This window comes from Camelina sativa, chromosome 15 (genome assembly GCF_030686135.1).
Source record: "Camelina sativa cultivar CO46 ecotype springtype chromosome 15, ASM3068613v1".
Taxonomy (NCBI): Eukaryota; Viridiplantae; Streptophyta; class Magnoliopsida; order Brassicales; family Brassicaceae; genus Camelina; species Camelina sativa.
Window position 1 is genome coordinate 13,435,859 of NC_141894.1, and position 26,343 is coordinate 13,462,201.

General features: G+C 35.5%; 2 protein-coding genes and 1 long non-coding RNA gene across 3 annotated transcripts; 1 reads left to right on the forward strand and 2 right to left on the reverse strand.

The window, feature by feature from the left end:
• The first annotated feature begins 16,739 nt into the window (after positions 1 to 16,739).
• On the forward strand, positions 16,740 to 18,400 carry LOC104748453 (putative F-box/kelch-repeat protein At3g22870). Its single transcript, XM_010470092.2, has 2 exons — positions 16,740 to 18,033; positions 18,378 to 18,400. The coding sequence occupies exons 1-2, from the start codon at positions 16,740 to 16,742 to the stop codon at positions 18,398 to 18,400; spliced, it is 1,317 nt and encodes a 438-aa protein (XP_010468394.1).
• Positions 18,401 to 18,448: 48 nt separating this feature from the next.
• LOC104746756 (meiotic recombination protein DMC1 homolog) lies at positions 18,449 to 21,797 on the reverse strand. The gene is made up of 15 exons (XM_010468280.3): positions 21,493 to 21,797; positions 21,259 to 21,341; positions 20,726 to 20,817; positions 20,552 to 20,623; positions 20,417 to 20,455; positions 20,206 to 20,263; positions 20,075 to 20,120; positions 19,951 to 19,996; positions 19,722 to 19,783; positions 19,556 to 19,622; positions 19,383 to 19,475; positions 19,217 to 19,285; positions 19,053 to 19,131; positions 18,778 to 18,944; positions 18,449 to 18,672 (listed from the first exon to the last, which is right to left on the reverse strand). Exons 1-15 carry the CDS (start codon positions 21,507 to 21,509, stop codon positions 18,628 to 18,630), a joined length of 1,035 nt encoding a protein of 344 aa, XP_010466582.1. The 5' UTR covers positions 21,510 to 21,797; the 3' UTR covers positions 18,449 to 18,627.
• Positions 21,798 to 22,766: 969 nt separating this feature from the next.
• LOC147926588 (uncharacterized) lies at positions 22,767 to 23,814 on the reverse strand. Its single transcript, XR_015581368.1, has 5 exons — positions 23,688 to 23,814; positions 23,530 to 23,598; positions 23,360 to 23,425; positions 22,957 to 23,257; positions 22,767 to 22,855 (listed from the first exon to the last, which is right to left on the reverse strand). It is a non-coding gene; the product is annotated as an uncharacterized LOC147926588 (long non-coding RNA).
• Between the last annotated feature and the right edge of the window lie 2,529 nt (positions 23,815 to 26,343).

A 26,343-nucleotide genomic window follows, 5' to 3' on the forward strand; every position in this document is an offset into this window, starting at 1 on the left:
TTATAACTAGAAGAAAATGGCAAAAGTGAAATTAAAATAAAGAAATAATTAAGGGCGGTGAAAGCACCTCACATTAGTAATATATTATTAATATATTTAGTATAATTTAATAAATAATCTCATTACTAATAAATTTCATCACTAGAAGAATAGTTGTGTATAGTTACAAAATTTAGCTACAAAATAAGTAATAGCAAATATTTACTACAGACTGTGATAAAATGTTACTTAATTTGGTTGAATAATTTTTGTAGCTAATTCGTCTGTGTTTGTAGCAATTCAATAACAAATAGAGACGACATATAATTGTAGCAGATTTACTACTCAGTTAGTTACAAAAAAGTTTGTAGCCCCTGAGTTGTCGTAATTGTTTGTGAGGAAAAAATTATTTATAAACCGACATTATTTGCCACGAATCAATTGTAACAATTTGCGTCGCTTTATGTGTAGCCAATAGTAGCAACAAGTTGTTCGTAGCACTATAGCGATAGAGAATACAGTAGCAATTTTAGTGGGTACAGAGACACAATTAAGTAGTGAATAATGGTGAGGAATAGATAGTGGTTTTCGACAGATGATAGTGTAGCAACAGTAATGTATTATCACATCATAGCAAGTCGTAGAGAAAGCTCACCATTCATTTATAAATATCACCATTGATCCAAATAAGAATGAATTAGCAAAAATGAATTTTTCGGACAATCGTTCCTCCATTCTCTCTCTTATCTCTCCTCCTGTTCACAAAAAAGTAGATCTCGTTTTTTCTTCTTTTTTTTCTTTTGTAATCTGTGCTTAACTGAACTAAGAAGATCCAAGAGTGAGCAAAGGTCCTCTACTACCGACAGTGGTGGCTTGGTTCTCTCTTTTTGGTGTAGTTATGGCTCCGGTAAATGGAGAAGAAGATCCGGTGTAAAGGCCCCTTGTTTGAGGACGCCAGTGGGTTATCGCCGGAGCTTCTCGGCTCCTCTGTTTCAACGGTGGTCTGGTGGTTAAAGGAGGGGATAGATCAGAGTTTTGGCGGTTTGCTAGGGCAGGAACTGCCAACGTCGATGCCAGTTGTCGGAAGTTGTGCACACCGAGAGGGTTGTAGGGGGTCAGGTGGCTCGCCTCTAGCCGGCGGCTGCTCTATTTCGTTTTTCTGTAAACCCTAATTTTGTACTGGATCCGAATTGATATAGGCCAAGGCCCAGCCCATTTGGGAGTTTTAATATTAATTAAAAATATATCTATATACATATATATATATATCACCTTTTATGACTCTAGTATATAATATATACATTGCTTTGAAGTCTACTTCTTTACGATCACACATGATCTCTTTCAAAAATTATTCTGCATTATATACTATGTAGATACCAATTACTATCAATATTGTAGCTAATAGAAGCAACTTTCCTACAAATACCCTAGGCAAATTGAAGCAAGGCATTACGATGAACCCGAAGGTAATTGTAGCTAATTAGTTACACGCATTGCGTAACAAATGATAACAAGTTTAAGACAAAACCTTGGATATCCAACTGTAACAAAGTAGCTATGGAATGGTATGGCTATTTGTAACTAATTGTTACAAATTATCTTGTATCAAATTGGTAGCAAATTACCACAATTAGTGACAGATGGAAAATTTGCTACTACCAAATAATTACTAAATTATTTTGCGGCAAATTAGTAACAAATATTTTTTTGCTACAAAAAATGAGTTATACCTACAAATAAAATCGTGACTATACACAACTATTCTTGTAGTGCATCTCCAATGTTAAAATCTATCTATACATTTTTGGAGTACAAATTTGTGCTCCTTTTTTTTCCAACGGGTCGAGCTTTTTTATTTATTCTAAACCGATTACAACAATCGGATCTTTCCAAAATATAAGCTTTTTCTTTTAAACATTAAAAGATATTCATCCCTAATATATATAACTATTAGGATTCCAACATCCCTACAATATAGCAACTAATTGATAATTATTTACATGTTAGGCAACATATAATTAATATAGAAAAATTGCAAACACATTTAGGTAAATACTTATACGTATTATCAGATCCTAACTATAATCAAGATAAAAATTAATGTGCATCCTATAAATAAGGGAAGATCAGTTCGTTTTGTTAATGTGCCTTTTATAAATAAGGGAAGATATGGATTCCAGATTTGCAAAGTATTCAATCGGAATCCACAAAACCATATAACAATAATATAGTTTTTAAGCTATAAATTCGGTTATGGTAGGGAGTTTTATAAATAAGGAAGAAAAAAATGACGATTTAGTGCTAACATAAGGCCATTAAATCAAAATAATATCTATATTTAAGTTTCTTCATTAAATCCCCTATTTAATAAAACGGAAGTACACGACTTCAAATTTGTAGACTATATAATTTTAATAGTAAGTTATAAATGGGTTATAAAAAAATTATATTAATTTGTTACAATATGTTAGGTGTGCACGGAAGATCGTAGGAGATAATCTTAATTACAAAGAATAAAAACAATAAACCGAATATTATGTAGGAGATGTTAAGTAAGTCAATTACAGAATATACCTGAAACAACCCGACCCCTTTTTTTTTTAATAATTAAAAACAATATATAATTAAGCATCCTATACTACTTAATTAACCAACCCAAACCACAACTCAACATTAAACCAGCAATAACATTAAGCACAGCGGAAACATACCAATAATACAAAACCAACAAATCATCAATACAATAACATTCCTAACCATTCTATCCGGCAACCTACCATAACACTAACCAAGGTTCCAACAACATAACCAACAAATCCAATAACACACAAACGAGACCCTAGATCATCCTCCTCCTCGTCGCCATGATTCCACGATCACACTTTTGCCTTTACCTGCACACCACAAACAACAATTGAGATGCGTAAGTATTATCATAAATACTTAGTGAGGCCGTCCTTCCATCTACTAGGTTATAAACACAAGCATATGAGACCCTCATGTTTAAGCAAAACAAACAACACACAACAATACATCAAACCAGGAAAACAAGTCTCGGCTGAGACCAGTGTCGACCGATGCATCACGGTGTCGATCGATACTACAAACAATGGTGTCGACCGATGCTAAACAGTGTCGACCGATGCCTCTTCTGCAGACACGATCTGCGCGAACACGAACGTCGAACTCCCCTTCCAAATCATCTCGAATCCGTCCCAAACACACCCAATTACCTCGGAAATCACTGGGAATCACAAAAGCAACGAACCCAAGCAACAAAACAACACAAACAGCAAAGAAAACACCCAAACAAGAGAGATCTCATGCTTAGATCAACCATGGTCAAGCACTCACCTTATCAACTGATTATAACAACCAATACAACCAGTTGAGACCCTCCTAATGTCTGAAACAGCCCAGAAACGCCCTACAACAAGCCACACAACCAAAAACGACTTATAGCAAAACTGGACAGAAACATCAGAAAAGAACAGTCTCAAAGACGAAACCCTAAAATAAAAACCAACCGTTACCTATCAAATCGCTCCGGTGAAAAGCTACCACTAGACGTCACGAAGCTTCCCAAAAAATTTCAGCACGATCAGGCACCACACGAGACCACGATCTCAGTTACAATCTCCGATGGTCCCAACTCGCGTCTGAGAAAACGTGTCTCACGAAACTGCCAATAACTCATCGAGTTTAAATCCAAATCTACTTCTGTAAAAAGGCGAATTACGATGAAAGACTTGGGAATAAACCTACCAAATTTCATTACCTTTGAGAACGATTTGATATGCCGAAACTGTTTCCTCCCAAACCCTAACGATTCTGATCTTTCTCCTTTAATCTCCTTCACACCACAATAGGCTCTCTCCTCTCTCTCTATCTCTGAAAACGGCGACAAGACACCCTAAAACCCTTAATTTGTCGCTTCTCCACTTATAACACGATTTAGGGATTTTCCTTGTACCAAACCGAATCAAACAGCAATTAAAACGAACCGGACCAAACCAAAAAACATGGTGTCGATCGATACACCAAGGGTGTCGATCGACACCCACACCAAAACCTTAAAAATTGGTTCGCGGATGTTACAATTCTCCCCCACCAACAAGGATTCGTCCTCGAATCCCGAAAAACCGTCCAACTGTCAAGGACCTCCGTGCCACCGTCAACACGGCCCGCACGTCCTCGACCGGACTAAATACCGTCAGCCAAGGTTTCCCGTGCACTGTCGCAACAGCCCGCACACCTCCGACTGAACCATGAGGTCTCCCTCTAGCCAATATACTCGCATCAAAGACACAATTTGCTCACAACTCAGTGCTTCCCCCGTCCGTGGTTGCAACCAACGAATCATGCCGGCTCGCTATCAGGCCAACCGCCTTAAACTACGGCATCCAGGAAGTCACTCACACACACTCCCCCCGCTCTTGGATCGCAACCCTCGAGACATACCGGCTCACTGCCAAGCCGCGGCTCACAGCTACGGTATCTAGGGAGTCTCAAATATCCCGCTCTTGGGTCGTCACCCTCAAGCACGCTCTCGGATCGTCATCCGAAGCCTCATACCACTCCCACTCTCTGGCCACAAAGTCCACCGAGCTATCAGTATCACATGAGTTGGGCCCACACGGCCTTGAGCAAAACAAACCTGATGCCATCGAGTATCTCCCGGCTAGATCTACCTCAACACTTCCCACAAAAATTCCCCTTTTAGAAACTTTCTAATTCTGGAAACTTTCCTTTTGTGGAAACTTTCTATTTATGGAAACTTCCAAAAATAGAAACCCGAGCTATTTCTCTTTTTCCCATGACGACAACATTCAAACATAAAGGAAAATACTCATCTTATTAATTTCAAAATGTCATAATCGTTACAACCTCAACGAAAATACAACAGAAACAATAAGATACAACAATCCAATCCATCAACCCGCATTCCGAGCACCACCTCATCTTAGTACTGAGTCGCCCAACCAACCACCCCTAAGCGACCAAGTATCAAGAGAGATGGGCTGGAATACTCCGTACCCGCTCCAGCCACGGACTACAACTCAGACCCGGCTAGACAAGCTCAAGTCGCGGCCTGCTTCTCAAACCACTTCTTAAACCTTGCCTTTATCCTCGCCTCAGGCTCCCAAGTCTGCTCCTCTACTTCATCACAGTCCTACAGGACTCTCATCAAAGGAAGCTTCTTCTTCCGAAGTTCCTTGACTCTCCTCCCGAGTACCCTCAACGGTCTCGCCTCCAACGTCATGTTGGGCTGAAGATCCTCAGGAATCTTAGGCAACAGCCGATCACCCTCGTGAAGACACTTCCTCAGCATCGACACATGAAATACCTTGTGGAACGCACGCATAACCTCAGGCAACTCTAGCCGATATGCCACTGGTCCCACCCGCTCAACCACTCTGCACGGACCCATCTACCTCGGACTCAACTTAGTCTCTGACAATGACCTGTTCGGACCCCGCAACATAGCCATCTTGAGGTACACTCTATCGTCAACCTGAAACTCAAGATCCTTTCTCCTCTTATCAGCATAGCTCTTCTGCCGATCCTGAGCCTCCCTCATGTTCAGCCTCAGAACCCGAATCTTCTCTGAGGTCTCCTGAACAAAATCCGCACCATATATGCTCCTCTCCCCCACCTGAGTCCAACATAACGGTGTACGACATGGTCTCCCATACAAAGCCTTATAAGGAGCCATCTTAATACTTGCCTGATAACTGTGGTTGTAAGCAAACTCTACCAGGTTCAGGTGATCTGCCCAATGGCCACCCCAATCCAACACACAAATCCTCCAGCGTCTGGATCGTCCTCTCAGACTGTCCATCTGTCTGGGGATGATAAGCTGTACTCATATGCACCTTAGTGCCCATCTCTGCCTGAAATACCTTCCAGAACACCGAAGTGAACTTAGAATCCCTGTCAAACACAATGCTCGCTGGCACCCCATGCAATCTGACTATCTCTCTCACATACTTCTTAGCCAAGACCGCTGCTCCATCAATCTTCTTAATGGATAGAAAATATGCTGACTTAGTCAACCGGTCCACAATGACCCAAATAACATCAAAAGTTCGTGACACTGGCAATCCTACCACAAAATCCATCGTGATCATATCCCACTTCCACTCTGAAATGGGTAGACTCTTTAGTAATCCGCTTGGAACCTGATGCTCAGCCTTCACCAGCTGACACACGTCACACTTCGCGACCCAACTAGCTACAACCTTCTTCATCCCGACCTAATGATAGTACCTCTTAAGATCACGGTACATCCTAGTCGCTCCTGGATGAATAGAAAAACATGCTCGCATGAGCCTCCCTCAAGATCTCCTATCTCAAATCCTCATCCTTGGGCACACAAATCCGACCGTGCACCAAGATAGTACCATTAGTTGAGACCTGATACTCTGAATCAACATCCTTAGAGACATTCACCAGCCCCAAATCCTTCTCCTCAGCCAACCACATCCTGCTCAGAAGATCCGCTCCATAAGCCGCCTCCTAACCCAATGGTTCTCGAGGAACCACACACAAGCTCAACGCACTGACCTCTCCTACCAGAGACTTCATCTCATGGTCCTGTAGTAACCTATCAAACCAAGGAAACTCCTGATCTTAGTGACATTCTGTTGTCTAGGCCAATTCCTGATAGCCTGAATCTTCTCCGGATCTACAGAAACTCACTATGCAGAAACAATGTGACCCAGAAAGCCCATCTCACGCTGCTAAAAACTGTACTTGCTCCACTTAGCAAACAACTTCTGCTCCCGCAGCTTCTCCATAACTGCCCTCAAATGCACTGCATGCACCTCAGGACTCTTAGAATAAACCAGGATATCGTCGATGAAAATGATGACAGATACATCCAGAAACTCCTGAAACACACTGTTCATCAATCTCATAAACGCTGCTGGCGCGTTAGTCAATCCGAAAAGCATCACCACAAACTCATAGTGCCCATACCTCGTCCTGAAAGCAGTCTTCCTCACATCTGCCTCATTTATTGGTATCTGATGATAACCTGACGCCAGATCTACCTTAGAGAACCGAGTAGCACCTCCCAGCTGATTCAACAACTCATCAATCCTGGGAAGAGGGTACTTGTTCTTGACAGTGACCCGGTTCAAACCCCATTAGTCAATGCACAAGCGGAAACTCCCATCCTTCTTCTTAATAAATAACACCAGTGCTCTCCACTGTGATACACTAGAACGTATAAATCCCTTGCTCCATAAATCCTCTAGTTGCTTCCTCAGCTCAACTAAACAAATACTCAAGTATGCCGACATCAACTCGCCGCCACCTAAATATCAACCCTCTTGTTCGTCCAAGAACCTCTAGTAACTTGCCACTTAGGGAAACTTCCCCAAGATAACTTATTCCAGAAATAGCTTTTCCACTTGGCAATTCTCCACAGTAAATCATCAATACGAGCGTAATAAAACAAACAAGTACCATACGTTCGCATATTCTGATTCACCGCGTCAAATGCTTTGCAGGCAGCTAACTCAAACCACTTGACTTATTCCCTCCAACAAGTTTACCAAAACCTTGGATCTAGCAACCCTGTCCAACTCCAATGAACTTCATCCAGCATCGTTACAACGATTAGTTTATCCTGCCATGAAGGCTTTTCGTGAACTTATGTATCTGGCAAACATGCCTCTCCCGGCTCAATCCTGTTGTAACTCCCCTTCCCGGGACTCCGGCACCACCGGCCTCACAATCCTGGCACACAGCCAAACATTCATAAACGCTATGGTCATAAAACCTTGTCCCAAAAGTCAACACATTCAAAACCCGAGATTAAACCACCGTCAATCTCTCAAGGTCTACATTCAATCTTTATGTTTATACTCACGTCCTAGGAATTTCTTGCTCCCAACTCTTCCACTCTTAGGTCGCAACCTTCGAGTCATACCGATCTCACTCTCAAACCAGCGTCTTCGAGTTATACCGTCTCACTCTTGGACCACAATCCTCAAGATCTCGGTATCAGGGGAACTACTCATCCCCTCAGGAGAACAACATCTCCTCTGCCACTCTCGGAGCCCTCAGCCCCTCGAGCTATCGGTATTCAGGGGAATCACCATCCCCTCAGGAGCAACAATCCTTAACGACTATAAACATCTGTCGACACAACTACCTCCTGTGGTCCGAGTATAACATTGCAATGTTACACCTGCCCACTCAACTTATATCCAACTGGATTAACCACCAAGCAGAGAAGTATCTGCTCCAACTGCATATGTCCACCTATCCGCCTCTCTAGGCCCGATACCTCTTGAGAATAATCTCATACCGGTCATCTACAACCGCTCCATCCTCTTAACATAAGGTGGAAATTCCTCAACATCCGCAGCCCTCGACTGCACCCCGCCACATGCGGCACAACTGGAGCCTACAATGGTACCCCTCTCAGTAACCGCTCCAACAGCACGCCAACAGATCCGCCAAGCGATCATCTCGACCCTGGGCTCCACCTGCTGCAACCCCACACCTGGGTTCCCAGCACCCCCGGCACGCTCACCAGCTAATCCCCTCTGGTCCCTCCTGATACGCTTGCGACCCTCTGACGTACCTCCTCGTGGAACTCTGGACCACACACTCGCTGGCTTCGGGACCCGCCCGACAATGACCACGACCACGTCCCCGTCCACGACCAACTACTCAAACACCTTAACCACTGATCTTCCAAGAGCAGAGGCTAACAAGCAGAAAACAAATCAATACCACACAAAGAAACATAACAATAACTCACCGTGGAATCTCATTGAAGGCTTGCAGAGGATGTTCTAAGACTCCATGCCACACACAATTGACTAACTCACATAATCAATTCAAGCATGCAAATCCCAAACATCTACAGCACAAAGCCTAGTGAACCCAAACCTAGAACCGTAAGGGCTCTGATACCAAAATGAAACAACCCGACCCCTTTTTTTTTTAATAATTAAAAACAATATATAATTAAGCATCCTATACTACTTAATTAACCAACCCAAACCACAACTCAACATTAAACCAGCAATAACATTAAGCACAGCGGAAACATACCAATAATACAAAACCAACAAATCATCAATACAATAACATTCCTAACCATTCTATCCGGCAACCTACCATAACACTAACCAAGGTTCCAACAACATAACCAACAAATCCAATAACACACAAGCGAGACCCTAGATCATCCTCCTCCTCGTCGCCATGATTCCACGATCACACTTTTGCCTTTACCTGCACACCACAAACAACAATTGAGATGCGTAAGTATTATCATAAATACTTAGTGAGGCCGTCCTTCCATCTACTAGGTTATACACACAAGCATATGAGACCCTCATGTTTAAGCAAAACAAACAACACACAACAATACATCAAACCAGGAAAACAAGTCTCGGCTGAGACCAGTGTCGACCGATGCCTCACGGTGTCGATCGATACTACAAACAATGGTGTCGACCGATGCTAAACAGTGTCGACCGATGCCTCTTCTGCAGACACGATCTTCGCGAACACGAACGTCGAACTCCCCTTCCAAATCATCTCGAATCCGTCTCAAACTCACCCAATTACCTCGGAAATCACTGGGAATCACAAAAGCAACGAACCCAAGCAACAAAACAACACAAACAGCAAAGAAAACACCCAAACAAGAGAGATCTCATGCTTAGATCAACCATGGTCAAGCACTCACCTTATCAACTGATTATAACAACCAATACAACCAGTTGAGACCCTCCTAACGTCTGAAACAGCCCAGAAACGCCCTACAACAAGCCACACAACCAAAAATGACTTATAGCAAAACTGGACAGAAACATCAGAAAAGAACAGTCTCAAAGACGAAACTCTAAAATAAAAACCAACCGTTAACAATCAAATCGCTCCGGTGCAAAGCTACCCCTAGACGTCACGAAGCTTCCCAAAAAATTTCAGCACGATCAGGCACCACAAGAGACCACGATCTCAGTTACAATCTCCGATGGTCCCAACTCGCGTCTAAGAAAACGTGTCTCACGAAACTGCCAATAACTCATCGAGTTTAAATCCAAATCTACATCTGTAAAAAGGAGAATTACGATGAAAGACTTGGGAATAAACCTACCAAATTTCATTACCTTTGAGAACGATTTGATATGCCGAAACTGTTTCCTCACAAACCCTAACGATTCTGATCTTTCTCCTTTAATCTCCTTCACACCACAATAGGCTCTCTCCTCTCTCTCTATCTCTGAAAACGGCGACAAGACACCCTAAAACCCTTAATTTGTCGCTTCTCCACTTATAACACGATTTAGGGATTTTCCTTGAACCAAACCGAACCAAACAACAATTAAAACGAACCGGACCAAACCAAAAAACATGGTGTCGATCGATACACCAAGGGTGTCGATCGACACCCACACCAAAACCTTAAAAATTGGTTCGCGGATGTTACAATACCATAAATTATATATAATTAATTAGACTGATAATGCATATCTGTTTCAAATTTATTTCCAGGAATAACATCTTAAACTGTTCTCTTTGGGGAAAATGGGATCAAGTGAACCAAATATCTAAAGAATTGGTTGGTGGGATGGTCATATGTTTAATTTGATGGGGCAAAGTAGTAGAGTACAAAGGTTATCCCCTTTATAATAAAACGCAAGTCTACAACATTAACATTGTTTTAGTAGACTTTATAATTTTAATAAATGGTTACAAATAGGTTATACATAAATTATAAATTAATCCATATATTAACTGTAACAAATAAAACCTTCATTGTAACCGAAAATCTTAAACGGGTTATTCCAAATTGATAGTTCATGGATATTTCAAACTTTATTTTCTGAAGATCACGTATATGGTTCCAAATATCTAGAATCACAATATTACCAATTTATTTTCCACAAATTTTATTGATAAATCATATCAATAAAAAAGTTATTAAAGGGATAAAAATATACTCTCAATCATAAAAAAGGAATTAAATCTCGCTAATTTAACAAGATTAATCGTGATCTTCGCGATCGTATTCAGAAATTAAAAATTAAACCTTAATTAATGCTAGATTATGATCCGTGCTAGAGCACGGCTTGAAATTCTTTTTATTTATATTATAATTTTAGAATAAAATATAATTTATATGATTGATTTAAAAAGTTTTTAAAGTCCTAACATTAATCTTGATCTTCAGAATTATATTTTATTATAAAATTATAGTATAAATAAAAAGACTTTTAACCCGTGATCTAGCACGGGTCCTAATCTAGTATTCATGAAATCGCTAAAATACAGTAATAAAATCTACTAATTAGTACACCTACACGACACTTTAATGGAGTATTCCTTATCTACATAATAAATATTCAATTTGATATCACACCAAATTCTATCATCACGAAAAACAAATCTATAAATAACGTGTGAAGAGAGACCCAAAATGCCCAATGGTAAGATTTTTGTATACTAATTATACTGGCATCTATAATGGTAATATATAGATTATTATTTTTACTATACTATCAACTAAATAATTGTTTGTTTTTGTAGATGTGCTTGACCAAATCATTAATAATGGGAGATGCAAATGCTAGAGCTGAACAACAAGCCAACAAGCTTTGGTAGAGATTAAAAGTGAGTATAGACTGTTTTTTTTTTTTTGAACAAACTGTGAGTTTAATAGACTTTAATATTTATAATATAGAGTTCTTTTTATTGTATGGTATAGAAGTAATTTATACTTTTTGGTATAGTGATGAGAGATTGTTGTGTACCTTGTGGGGTATGTTTTTTGAATAGGTCTTTCATATTTTCATTCAACTACCGGACTTATGAATCAATTTTGTATAAATTTTGTTTCTTCAATTTATTGTATTTAATTTTACTAAATATTATCTTTTTCGTTTTTTAAAAGTCAATTTCCTCACTAACAAAATCAAATATATATTAGTTTAAACTATCATAAAATGGGGTTATATGATGTAACAGTTTACTATAATAAACATAAAATATCATAGAGCATTGGTTATATGTCATTATTTATTTTGTTGATACCATCAATATTAACAATAAATTTAATTCACATAATTTGGGTAATGAGTTGTATTAAGTCTTAAAAATATAAATATATTTACAGATATAAATGTACTTTACTCAAACATTATTTTAGCAAATCTGAGTTTTATTATACTTAAAATACACATATTTTGTTTCTTCGATTTATTTATTTTAACTTTTACTAAATATTATCTTTTTCGTTTTTTTAAAGTCAATTTCCTTAGTAACAAAATTGAATAGTTAGTAGTTTAAACTATCAAAAACGGGGTTATATGATGTAAAAATTTATTAGAATAAATATGTAATATCATAGAACATTGGTTGAATCTTCATTATTTATTTTGTTAATACTATCAATATTTACAATAAATTTAAGTCACATAATTTGGATAATGAGTTGTATTATTTCATAGAAAAATAAATAAATTTACAGATATAAATGTATTTTACTCATACATTATTTTAGCAAATCCGAGTTTTATTATACTAAAAATACACATATAGTACTTATAGTTCTTTCAAATCTAAAACATAAATTCAGTAACAATTACAATTTTTTATTGTAAATTTATCAAGATCTATAACACTGCAACATCTATATTAAAAATCAAAGAAATCAATCATTTTATAGCACAAAATCATAAAATTTATATATAAAAGTATAAAAAGGTATTTGTTCCGTGGTGTACCACGGGGTAAATCTTAGTCTATACTATTAATTGGGGAGTACACTTAGGCATAAAAAAAAGACAAAAACATAACATATATCCATGTTGCCAAACAGACCCATTTACCTACATAATTTTTTTTTTAAAAAAATTCCTAAACTAATGGTAACAGTTTTTAAAGAAATAAATGATTAAATCTTTTCATAATTGGTTAAACGATGGATACTTAGATTTCAAATCTAATTTTGGATATGGTAATAACCCATAAATAATTAATTTCGAAAATATTAACTTTTCTAAATAGTTTTCTAAATTAGCTATTAAACATTTATAGTTTTCTAAATCCAGTTAGTTGTCGTGTGTTAAATTTGATTCAAATCATTCCAGTATTTTAGGAAGATATATTAACTACAAAATAATACATCCTATATTTTATGAAATTATATTCAGTATAAATAATAAGTTCAAATATTTTAGGAAACTATATTAGTGATTAAGTATAAGAGATCTCAATCTTTAAAAAATATTCTAATAATTAAAGTTAGAGATTTATACAATTTTTTAAAAACACTATTACAGATTAAAACATGACATTAAATCTCTTTTAAAATGATAACTTAAATTGATGCGAGATGCTAATTAGTTGAAATTAATTAAATATTTCGTAAAATATGAAAAATATTTTTTAAATATATATAATAATACAAAAACGAAAACACAATAATTATATTAAAACATTTTGTTATCTTTCTAATATACAAAATGAAAAGATTAATGAGAAGAAAAAATATCAAAGATGTTCTGAGGCTTTCTCATATCTTTATCAATTTAAATTAGACAAATTTATATTTAAATTAAATTAGACAAAGTTATATTTTCTGTCAAAATTTATGTATAATAGGTCTTCTCACTATTTTTAATAAAATACAAACAATTAAAAAAAAACCTGCACTAAAGTGCGGGTTGATCCATAGGTTTAGTTTATAGAAATTAACCCCAAAAAATTTGAGTTTTACTAATATATAATTAATTAAAAATACTAATGTATAGGGGAGATCGAGTAAGAGACGGGAACGAATAATTTTTTTGAAAACATTATATAAACTATTTTTATAGAAAAAAAAGAACAAGAAATATATATATATATATATATATATATATATATATATATATATATACCAAGATGGGATTATAAAATTTGGATAGTTAAATTAAATTTCAAGTGAATGCAAAATTTATGGTGAAGCGATTATTATTTCAAACATTTAGAAATTTGATGAAAGAAAACCAGTATAAGTTTTATGTTATAAATGATGTACCAAATAATTATATTTACAAATAAAATGTATGTGGATGCGAATCATTTACCTACTTCCTTATTTGTTGGACTAAAATATATAATCTCAAATTGATAAAATCTTATAAGAACTACGGTTATAAGATAGAACAAAACACATGACATACTGTATATGAGATGGGACGGGTTCCCGAAACAGACATACTATCTTTCTTTTACTACTTTTTAATGTACGTAAATCTAATCATCCTCTTTTCTAAATCAAACTAAAAATAAATTGGCACAAAGTTGGATTATGAATGTTAATAACATTTTTAACAAATAATAACTCTGCATAGTCAAAACCTAATTGCAAACTTCGTTTTTTTTAATTAACCCCGCACGTATGTGCGGGTCCAATCCCTAGTACCTATTATTGGGTATCCCATCAATGCAATGTTAATATATTTAATAATTTTTATTTTTTTTATACAAATTATATTAATTTTTCATTAATATTTTTAAAACATATCAAACTAACAAAATCAAATTTATCTATAAGAAATGTTATGAATGAAAATAATGAAAGACTGTGAGACCCCGTGCTACAGCACGAGATTATATATTTTGTTAGTTACTTTTTTTTGTAATTTGTATTTTTGTAATATAGTTTTTTTTTTTTACTTATTTTCTTTGTTTATATAGTGTTTATTTGTATATTTGGGGTTATACAATAAATTAAAAATCCTAATAGAGTAAGTAGTTTGTAAAATATAGCTTTTCACGGAAACAGACACACCGCAATAGTAGATAGTAGTTTTGTAAGAGAATAGACACTCCACAATATCGGATAGTAGTTTTGTAAGAGGATAGACACACCCCGCTTCCATGGCTTAAATTATAGTTTGATAAAAATACATGTTTTAACGGGTTTAACTCAAACTTTTTTTATATATTAAAATTTTTAAGAGTAAAAATATTAATATTACTTAAATATTTTATAGACTTTAAATATATTATAATATTTTAAACTTTCGACGGAGTTCAAATATTTATAATAATTAAAACATTCTATAAAATTTTAAATATTTATAATATCTTAAACTTTTTAAAAAAACGTAAATATATTATAATATGTTTACTTTTTAAAAGTTTAAATATTCTCAAATATAGAACCAAATTAAACTGTTAAATTTGGATACATGATAAATCAAGCTTCTTGCTCATTTGTACTTAAAACATTTTAGTCATATATTTATAGTGATTATGAACCATATTCCAAAATATTTAGTCGATGTGGGATATACAGTACATTTTTTCTGTAAATTAGTTTACAACTTTACATATATATAATTTATGCGGTTTTAGTTCTTTCCATCTATACTACTCATAATTAATTATTATAATATCGTTAAGGAAATATTAAAAAATCTAAACTAAATGATGATTTGTTTTTATTTAATTGTATGAAGTTGATTTGTTGTTTCCGTAAATATCTCACAATATAAAAGCAAATCAAATAAGTTTACTTATATATACAATTTCGTATTTAATCTATTAATTATTTTGGAAGCAAAAAAATATACAATCGATAAGTATTAAAAATTTCTCATTATTATTAATATTCGTAATAATTATAGGGATTAAGTATGGTAGTAGTTAATATTTGATATTACTGAAGTCATTAAATACTCGGATACCAATTTCCTTATTTATAGGGATTATACCTCTGTTTGGTGATGGGAATAATTATTTGTGAACCAAACAACATACATGATCTGAATATTATGAACCTGGAGTACAAACAGATCCGCGGATTTTTTCTTCTATTACCAGGTTAAAGAGGATCCGCATCCCAACCCGGTGGTAATTAAGTGGGCGAGCAAGGGGTATTTTTGTCATTTAGTGAATTCGAAACTATAGGGTAATTTAATTAAATTAAGTGATTCTCTAATATTTTTAATGAAAAATGTACCAAAACAAAGTCATGGTCCAATTTGAGTCTAGTGAGTACTTCAGCTTTGATAGTATAGATATGAAATCAAAATATAAAGAAAGTAAGTAATATAATTAGATATAATTTTTACTAATTATTTTTAAAAATAATGGTCATTTTATCATACATTTAAAAGAATAAATAAAAGCTAATCAAGAAAGAATGAGTTTTAGTGTTCATTTTCCTCTTAACATGGATCAAAGTAAATCACGATTCTACTTTCATTAAATTGATCAACAAAATAATAATTAGATATGATTTTTACTAATTATTTTAAAAAAATAGTGGTCATTTTATCATGTTTTTATGATAATCAAGAACCAATAAGTTTTAGTGGCCATTTTCTTCTTAACATGGATTAAAGGTAAACTTAATGAAGATAGGAATCGTGAATGATCTCACCTGACACCTTGTGAAAAATATAAAGCTAAATTTATATATTGGTGATGAGTTTTGTGGTGGCAAAAAAAAAGAAGAGTAAAAGTGATTCCAGTGTTAGAAACCCTTTAAGTGAAAAGCCAAGCTTCAAACTATACTTCCTTGGTCAAGAAGTCAGCTCCAACGGTTTGCCTTGGACTGATTTGCTCAACTGTTTAATTAACATACTGATTCATCATAGAAATATTTCCATTTTTTTTAACTAAAACAAAACGTAAAACCCTACTTCTTTTTCTAATTAATTTAGGGTATGTGTATATAGCCGCGACCGTGAGAGAGATTAGAGAGGGAGAGAAAAGGGTTTGAAACAATGACGAAGTTGACGATCTCCCATCTTCCAAGAGATCTGTTAGAGAGGGAAATTTTCTCAAAAATTCCATCGAAATATGTGGGAGCAGTGCGATCAACCTGTAAAGAGTGGCAAACTTTAATCAAAAGTTTTATGACTATGAGCTTCAAGATCCGTAACGAAGCTAGGGAAGAAGGGGAGTCAGAGATGATCGTGTTGACAGATAACAATATTTGTTTAATCAGCTTTTTCTTGAATGGAGGAGATCCATATATAGAGTTTAAAGGCAAACGTGTTTGCCTAGACAAGGATTCAGAAAATTCAGAACAATTCATGATATCTAAAGTGTTTCATTGCGAGGGTTTATTGTTATGCATCTTGAAACACGATGCTACTAAGATTATGGTTTGGAATCCGTATTGTGGGCAAACATGGTATATCCAACCTAGGTTTTCTTACCGCGCACAAGGACAGGACAGGTTCAGTTATGCTCTCGGATACTGCGAGAATAATAATAGGAATAAATCTTTTAAATTCTTGAGGTTTATAGATTATGTTTATGAGCAGTTTTTTTGGTATGAAATCTACGATTTTGACTCTGGTTTATGGACAACTCTTGAGATCACCCCACACTGGCAGATAAATTTTGATGACCTTGGCGTTTCTCTCAAGGGAAACACTTACTGGCTTGCTACAAGAAGGAACTCATTCTACCTTTTCGTTACTCACATCATCTGTTTTGATTTTAAAACTGAGAAATTTGGCCCACTTTTGCTTCTGCCGTTTCATGATAAGTATCAATTACCCACAGCTAGGAATCTTATGACGTCCCTATCTTGTGTTAGAGAAGAGAAGCTTGCTGCTTTACTATATCAGAATGGTCTTGTTGAGGTATGGATTACGACTAGGATTGAGGCCGAAGAGGTGTCGTGGAGCAAGTTCTTGGCTGTGGATGTGGGTAACTGCCGCCATATTGGTATTTGTAAAGGGAGTTTCTTCATTGACGAGGTGAACAAAGTCGCCATGATTTTTGATAACGACTGGAAGCCCGACACGTTTTTCGTCATTGGAGAGGCTGGACACATTGCAGACGTTGATCTCGGAAGACCAACTTGCGACCAAAGATGTATGCCATTCGTGTGTCCTAACTATGTTCCAAGTTTAGTGGAAATCAAGCAACCTCCACGGTTCAAAAGGAAAAGACAAAGCAGTTTAGAAAACTGTCGATATAATCGAAACATGCTGAAACTTGTCTCTCTTGAAAAGCTTATGAAAAAAAAGGAGATAACGAGGTTATCAAAACGGAGATTACGAGGTTATCAAGTCTCGGTTTACAGAGCTGAGCTTAATTTATTTTTATGTATACTCCTTTTGGTATTTATTTTAATGTTTAGTATTATTTATATCAATATATAATCTGGTTTCTTTTTTTTTAACTGTATTGGACTCTTATGTCTGTGTTCCACATATTTGAGATTTAATCACTCTTAACTCTTTTCATGATATTGCTCACTGGAGCCACTCTTTAAGGACTGGTACTCTTATTGTTCTGCAGCAGTTTTAAATTTTGTTAGTAATTATTGATAAAATATTTATTTATAGCAAACTCCTAAAACAACTTTGATGATTACAAACAAACCAGAGTTGTTTTGTTTGCAGCTTTTATCAGATACATAGATTGATTTTGTACTACGCTATAATGATCGTCTTATTTGGTAACAAGAAGAAGCTAAGAATAAAAATAACTCTATTAATATTCTGATTCGATGCATATATCTATCAGTCACGAGTAAAATAAATCCCCTTTTGTAGAAATCGTTTGGGGCTTAATAACGCATAATAGAAACAAGCAGCAAAGTTAAATAACAGACATGATTTGGTAATTAAGGCATGAAAGAGCTCGCTCGCTCTAATCCTTCGCATCTGCAATGCCTCCTGAAGTAATCTGGAAAATGTGATTTCTTCTGTTAAGGAATACAAATATAAGTCATTTCATTATGGATGAGTAATCAAAATCATATCAAGTGTGTCTGTGTGTGGATTTGGTAAAAAAGGATATGGCTTCAGCTTCAGGGAGATTTGGAGCATCGAAGACTTTGCAGACACGTTGCTCTCCTTTGCCTTTCCTGAACGAGAGCCTGATTGTGGCTGCGTGAGCTAGAACATGTCCACCTGCTGGCTTCTTTGGATCTGATATGAACATCCCACCGCCTGGGTCGGCTATGACTGCAACCACCAAATTAAACAGTGATCCTTGTCAAGTTAGTGCAACCAAGAAACCAAAAGAATCAATGCTATATGACATTATTTCACACAAGTTAGTGTAAAGTAAACCTTGGTTGGTCATGTAGATAGCAACGTTGAATTCCTCTGCGATTTTGATTAGCCTGGAAAGCATCTGAGCTAGTTTTTGCTGCAACATAGATAAATGACTTATTGAGCAAAGCCAGATTGTGTCAATGCTTATGCTGTAGTAATGTGTGGGAGGCAAAGTTAACCTGGCGGTCTGCGAGTTCTCCTCTTCCAGTGAAATCGACTCGGAATAAAGCAATGACTGAGTCAACAATCTGGAAAACATGGTAAACTCAGCAAAATTAGTTGATATTCGTGTTGAGTTTTGACGGATGTATAACTAAACTAAGATAATCAGATGTGTTTGCTTACCAGAATCCTAAATGGTTCCTCAGACATTTTTGCAGCAAGGCCAAGAAGCAAGTTGTACTGATGCTCATATGTATAAGCACGAGCATAAATGATCTGTCACATCAAGATTCTGAATGTCAATTGCAGTTCCTGAGGCTGAGAGTAAGTAAAGATGTGAGCTTAATAATGCTTACATTGTCAAGCACTGCACCTGGATCCATTCCAAATCTTTCAGCAATTGGGACAATCCTATCAGGGCGGCTACAAAATTTAATGGTTAAGGAAAAATCATGGAACAGAAAGATTCTAATGACGCTACAAGATCTAGCCAGAAGATTTTCTATAAGATATTAAGGATACAAGGTTCCCTCAGTGTCAATGTAAGCCACTTTTCCATTTCCTCCTTTCATGTTTGTAGGAAGCTGCATAATATAGATACAAAAATGAATATACCAATGGCAGTGAGAGACAGAGAACCTCAATGGTTCTATGCTGAAAGAAAGTAAAATCTCATCTCATGCATTTGAAAGGTGAACGGGACACCATAAAAGCTAATTCATATTGAGACAGTAGGAAAGAAACAACAAACCTGCGTAGTGACACAAAGGGTATGTGCTAACTGAGTTTTCCCAGACCTGAAGTGAAATTAAACTCTGTTAGAATACAAACTAATTGACAGGAAAATTCTAGAGCGGGGAATAGTTGCTTCTCACCTGAATTCCCCAAAAGCCTCTGTGATTGCTGAGGTTTCGATTCCACCTACCAAGCATTGTGAAACAGTCAAACCATAACTCTTAAGTAGTGTGATTAAGATTGAAACCAGTTAAAGCAAAACTTAGTATACCTCCTAAGAGATCATCGAGAGCTTGGCACCCTGTAGTGATTTTCACAACTGATTTTCTCTATAAACAAAAACCAACTTGAAGGTTTCAATAGCTAATAACGAAATGTTGAATAAGCCATCAAAATTTCATGGTTCAGTTAGTGGGATCAAGCAACAAGACTTAGATATGCAAGACATACTTCTAAACCTTAGTAAAATCAATGAGTCTAACCTTAAGAAGAGCATCACTTCCAGTCATATATCCAAAGTTCTGAAGGAGAAACGTTTTGACAATTAAAATGAAGCAAATGCAGGAAGTTACATTACATAGATAAAGAAACAACAGATGGGAAACGTTTAAACTAACCACAACTTTCTCAGCAGCTTCACAGATTTTTTCAACTTTGGCCTCTGATAAACCTTTGATTCCAGTGAGGTTCTGCGTCAATCAAGAGGTTTAAACAATAAACTCATGCAACCAACATTTACACAGTCTATATAACCAACGAGTGATGATGATGCTTAACAAGCTGGTTAATACCTTCTTGGTATGCATCATGAGACCATTGCAGGTATGGATCCCAGCATCCTGTAGTTTCTTCACATCCCCAGCGTTGATACCTTGAGCGATCACTGTGCACACGCAAAAATAGAAGGTACGAAATCAAAATCAGCTACAGATTTGAGAGCCAGACACAGAAATCGAACTACAAAATTCATTGGAATACACTCGAATTTCACAAACCGTAAACGAAATAGATGTAGATTTAACACTTAACCATCATCTATTCGCTATCAAGGAGAATCCATGCTCAGAAATCAATATGTATCCTAGATTCATACTTAAATTCGAAATCAAACAGAGGCTTAGATGAACGATTCGAGATCCGATTTCATAAGACCCAGCGATTAAGCAGCAGCGATGTTTTAGATAAACAAATTGGGTAAAAATTAGAAGAGATAAAACACAGAGAGACGATTCCGAAAACAGATGATGAAGATTCGAAACGAAATTTGAAGAAATCAGCTAGAAATCGAAGATCCTAAAAGCGTAAAACGAGTTTATAATCTTACATTTGTCAATCGCTTCAAACAGATCGTCGTCTTCATCGATTTCTTCACGCTCAACGAGCTGCATCTGGCTCGCTTCTTCAGCTCTATAAATCATCATCGGAACAAATAAAACAAAACGAGAAGAATAGAATCAGATACACGATGAACGAAGAACCAAATCGATGAACGGAGAAGAAGAAGAAGAAGAAGAATCGTTGGGGAGAAAGAGAGAGAGAGAGAAGAGAGATCACTTACTTAAGAGCAGCCAACATTTTCTCGCACTAGGGTTCTCTAAGCTTGAAACGAGAGAGTAAGAGAGAGATAGAGAGAGAGAGAGAGTAATAGAGAGTAAGAAAGAGGTTTTGAAATTCGAAATTTGAAAAATATTCGCTGGAATTTGCTTCTGAGGGGGTTCGTTCAAGGTCTCTTTTAATGGCGGGTTTCGGAATTGAAAAGCGTTCTTCAAATTTCGTTTAATTGAACATTTGGGTTCCGCAACTGAATTTGTTTACACTGTGTGTGCACTGCGTGATAAAATTGAACAGCTGTGATTTCGCCACGTCGTAGTGATAATCATTCTTATGGACGGTCAGATAAGGAAGCTGCGTGAAAAAAATCAACCCACTTGCATAGCCTCACAACAGCGCACGTTATACAATTTCCTAGGTCCGCGCGCACGTTATACATTTAACACATTTCTTAAAAAAAATATACGGATGGATTTAGGCCCGTAGGCCCAGTTAACTAACTTAGCCCAACCACACATTGGGAGAGGAACAAAACAAACCATTTGAATCAGACCAATAACCATGTGAAATGATATATATATATATATATATATATATAATTATATATTGTGAGGCTGAAAGTCCAAGTTTCATTTGCTTGTGCTCATGAAAGGTTAAGCCTGTCAAGCCATTAACACCACATTCTTTCATGATTTCGTTCTAATGAGATTTATTTAAGAAAGGTGTAGTGTGAAGTCTCAACGTCGAAACGACCACATGTAATGTCATACAACAAAGTGATATGAACCTTAGTTGGGTAACCCTGAAACCAAAAAAGTCAAGCTAGGATCATGTATAATTGTATATAGCTTAATTGTACACATTTTATTATCAAAACATAAATCAAACTAAAAGAAAAAAAAAAAAAAAGATTCTTCTAGGTCAATATAAGAGGGGGGTATTCAACTTAGATTTATAAAGATTTGGTAGGATTTTAACATTTTAGGATTCTGGAAGATTTAGGTGAGTTTTAAGGAGATTTCATTGTGTTTTAGAGTTTTTATATTTTTAAAAAGGAAAGGAGATGTGATTCTATGAGATTTGATTGTAAAACTTTAGGTGATTTTAACATATTTTACATCTCAAATATATATTTTTGTGGTCTTGAAAAATAAGAACAGTTGCATCTTCTAAAGAACGTAACAATATATATATATATATATATATATATATATATATATATATTCATTTGCCAATGTCATTTGTTCACCTCCTGAGTATTTAATGGGAGTTGACAAACTGTTTGCAGAAGCACGGGTTTAAGATTCAAAGGACCACTAAAGCTAGGTGCTCTGCGGTCTGTTGGTGCCGTCTGCTGCTCACTCTCGGATCTAGCAGACGAAAATTACAAGTTGGATTGTTTGAAAGTTTCTTTATAAAGAACAATCAGATATGAAATGTATTCTCAAACAACAAATAGCAAATGTCAAACCTTTCAAAGATATGGCCTTTCTCTGAAGCTGAGTGGCATAATACGGTCCTGCTTGTTAGTGGCCCACTCTGGCTTTGGCGTCTTACTGGCTTAACCTTGGCCTCGGGAATGTCATGCTCTGAATCTGGTGACATTCGTTCTAAAGAAGAAGCAGTTGTAATGAAAGTGAATTTCTCTTTGCAGTATGGTTCATCCACCTCAGTATTGGAAGCTTTTTCCTTTCCGTTCATGTTTTCACCTGCAGAGGTTTTTCCTTTCCGTTCATGGTTGCAGCCTATCAAATACTTGCTCTGTCATTCACCTGCAGAGGTTTTCTAAGATATATTCAGACCACCAGAATTTGATACTTAAAAAGTGAAAATCATATATACCTACGTCTGGTTTTTATCTACAGATTACTTGCCTTTAAACTGTGCACATATATTTCTTCATCTTCCTTACTCTCAGCTACATCATCGTCATCAATTCGCTTGAACACAAACAAACAATATAAGAACAAGGATTTAGTGATGGAACCAATGAACACAAACTACTGATAGTGCAATCACAGATCGCTTGGGAAAATTAAATTACCAGAGATGATTGTGTTTTCAAGTCTCTGACGTCAAAATTCCAAGCGCTCATTCCTCTTTGATATTCGCTCTGACATCAAAAATATTGTTTCATATCCACTCTACCATTCGACTCATAAAGTATTTAGGTAAAACTGTTCAGACTAAGGGGTTTGTCACCTTTGATATAGCTTCCTCGTCAGCAGTGGCCATTCTTTTAAGTGCAAGCTGTTGAGAGGAGGCCGGTGATGTCGAGAATTTTTGGCTTTAGAGCTGTCGTAGACTTTCATTTTTTTTTTTCTTGAAGTCTTTTAAAATTCTAACTCAAAAGGTATGATTTTGAGATGATATTTTTTAACTAGAAAACAAAGAAAAGTCTTATAGAATCATTCAAAATCTCAATTTTAAAAGAAGTTGTGATATTTTGAATAACAGTATATTTTATAAATAACTGATTGAATAACAAGAAATTTTAGATTATTTTAAATGATTTTACATAAATCCAAATTGAATAACATAGGATTTTAATAGATTTTTTAAAATCATCAATTGAATAACATGTGATTTTAAGAATACTCTAGAATCTTTTAAAATATCACTTGAATACCTCCCCCCCTTAAGTATTTCAATGAACCAACGGACCATTCGGGGTCGTTCATGCGTCATGACATTAAAGTAACATGATTACGACCATTCTTGTTCATCTTTTATGCTTAGTTATATTATATCACATTGGTTTTTAATAAGAATCATATGGAAGCTCTCTATTGTAAAGGTATATCAGTATATGTGGTTGGCTAGATACAGACAGAATAGTGTCGATTGAAAGAGCACATGGATGCTCAACGAATCTCCCCATATCAAAAGAAGTGGATTACAAAATACCTTTTTTATATAATTTTTTGTCCTAAAAGATTTCAAAACTTTGTATATAATTTTTTGTCCAAAAGATTTCAAAACTTTGTATAGGATATTTTTATATTACACTACATTTTCCTCTCACTTCGCATATGCATTTTGATTATAAAATTCATATATTACCATCACTTTTTGCAACAAGTTTTTTTTCCCCCCTTAAAGTTGATGAACATAATAATATCCAAACTCTACCGTCTAAATCGAAGTTTTATGTGTTAGCTATTTCTTTAGTACGAATGGGTAAACATATGGTACTCATATGGTGGTACTCAAGGTTTAGAAGATTATTCAAATTGGGGTTTATATATTTAGATGCATTTGACATGAGTGTTCAAAGTACACAATCTCTATATGTACTAAATGTACAGTTCACAAGTTCAAAATATTCTCGATCGAAGTAATATCATGGAGAGAAAAAGAAGGAGAAGGCTTTGCTTTTATGGGTGTGAATCTATAAATGGGATGTTTCCTCCTCAGTAAACACTAATTTCTTTAAATAAAAACAGTAAAGGGGACCATTTTGCATGTTGCATCTTCTATTACATAGACTTAGCCCCACTTGCAAATTCACTACCCCCACCAAACGTTGCCGTGTTAGTAAACTCCATGCTCTAAGGTACGTACAAGTTACAAAACACACCAATATGTGTTTGTATGCATATATATATCCATGGTCCTAGCTAGCTAGCTACAACTCCTAGGGTACACATACCGGAGCCATCATCATCAATTTATCATCGACATCGATTTATCATTATGATCATCGGGACTCTCTCTCTCTCTCTCTCTCATCTCTCTCTCCTCCAATGTATGTAGCAGTGGCAGTAATGTGGGTGATACGTTTGTATAAAGCTGGAAAGCAACGTTTGGATCCACTCTCTGTTGGCTTAAGCATGCTTCTTTTTAACTCTTCTCATGTATTCTCTCTCTCTACATATTCTAATAACGTTATAACAACTCACAATTTGCAACAGATATTATCACATACATGAAACAAAGAAACAGTAGTACGATCATTTATATTTTAATGAAGTTAAATATCATCAGAAACTCAAAAGTGTACAATTGTTATATTCATTTTTACATGGATTGTGAGATATATATTGATATTACCATTTTCTACATAAGCTTTAATGGCTTTTAGAAGTAAATAAAATTGTTTTCAAAAATACCACACATTATAGCAATTTTATAATTGTAGATTCGTATATAGTCGTTTGGCGAATGGCTATGAATATGATCACTTTTTCTTGGCTTTGGATGCAAAGTTACTGATGTCATTAAAATCAAACAACCCTTTCTATTTAATTAGCATCTATGTTATTGCTTTTTACGAAAAGAAAAATAAAAGAAACATAATACTAAAATATAGTACCATTGTATTCGATAGATGATCCAAGACAAAAAGATAAGTTCGAGTCGGTAGCATCACATATATGTCTGATCAAGTGCTTCTCAATTTGCATACGTACACATCAAACAGTTGCATCAGCCTCCTCGTGAGTCATGTCAAAACATGTATGACAAATTTGTACGCCTAATCTTCTCAAGTCGTGTATACATCTAACAACTCAAGCGGGGATATTTATGTATACTATTTTTTTAACCAAGTTAATCATTGAAACACTACAAGTAAACTCACAGATGATTTTGTCTCTTGCTTAGACTTATAAACGATGTTAATTAACAAAAAAGGGACCTTGATTAATTAGGCATATAAACTTTTCTCTTCACCATGAAGCTTAACTATGTGAGCGAAATATCTATATACCCTTTCATTTGCAATTAGTGTTGTGACTTATTTATTTGTACCAAACCAAATAATATGGCTTCAAGTTTAACTTGTTAATGCATTGTAATTATCGGACATGAAATATAGTATCTAAATATTACTAAAAACAAAATTAACGATGTATAT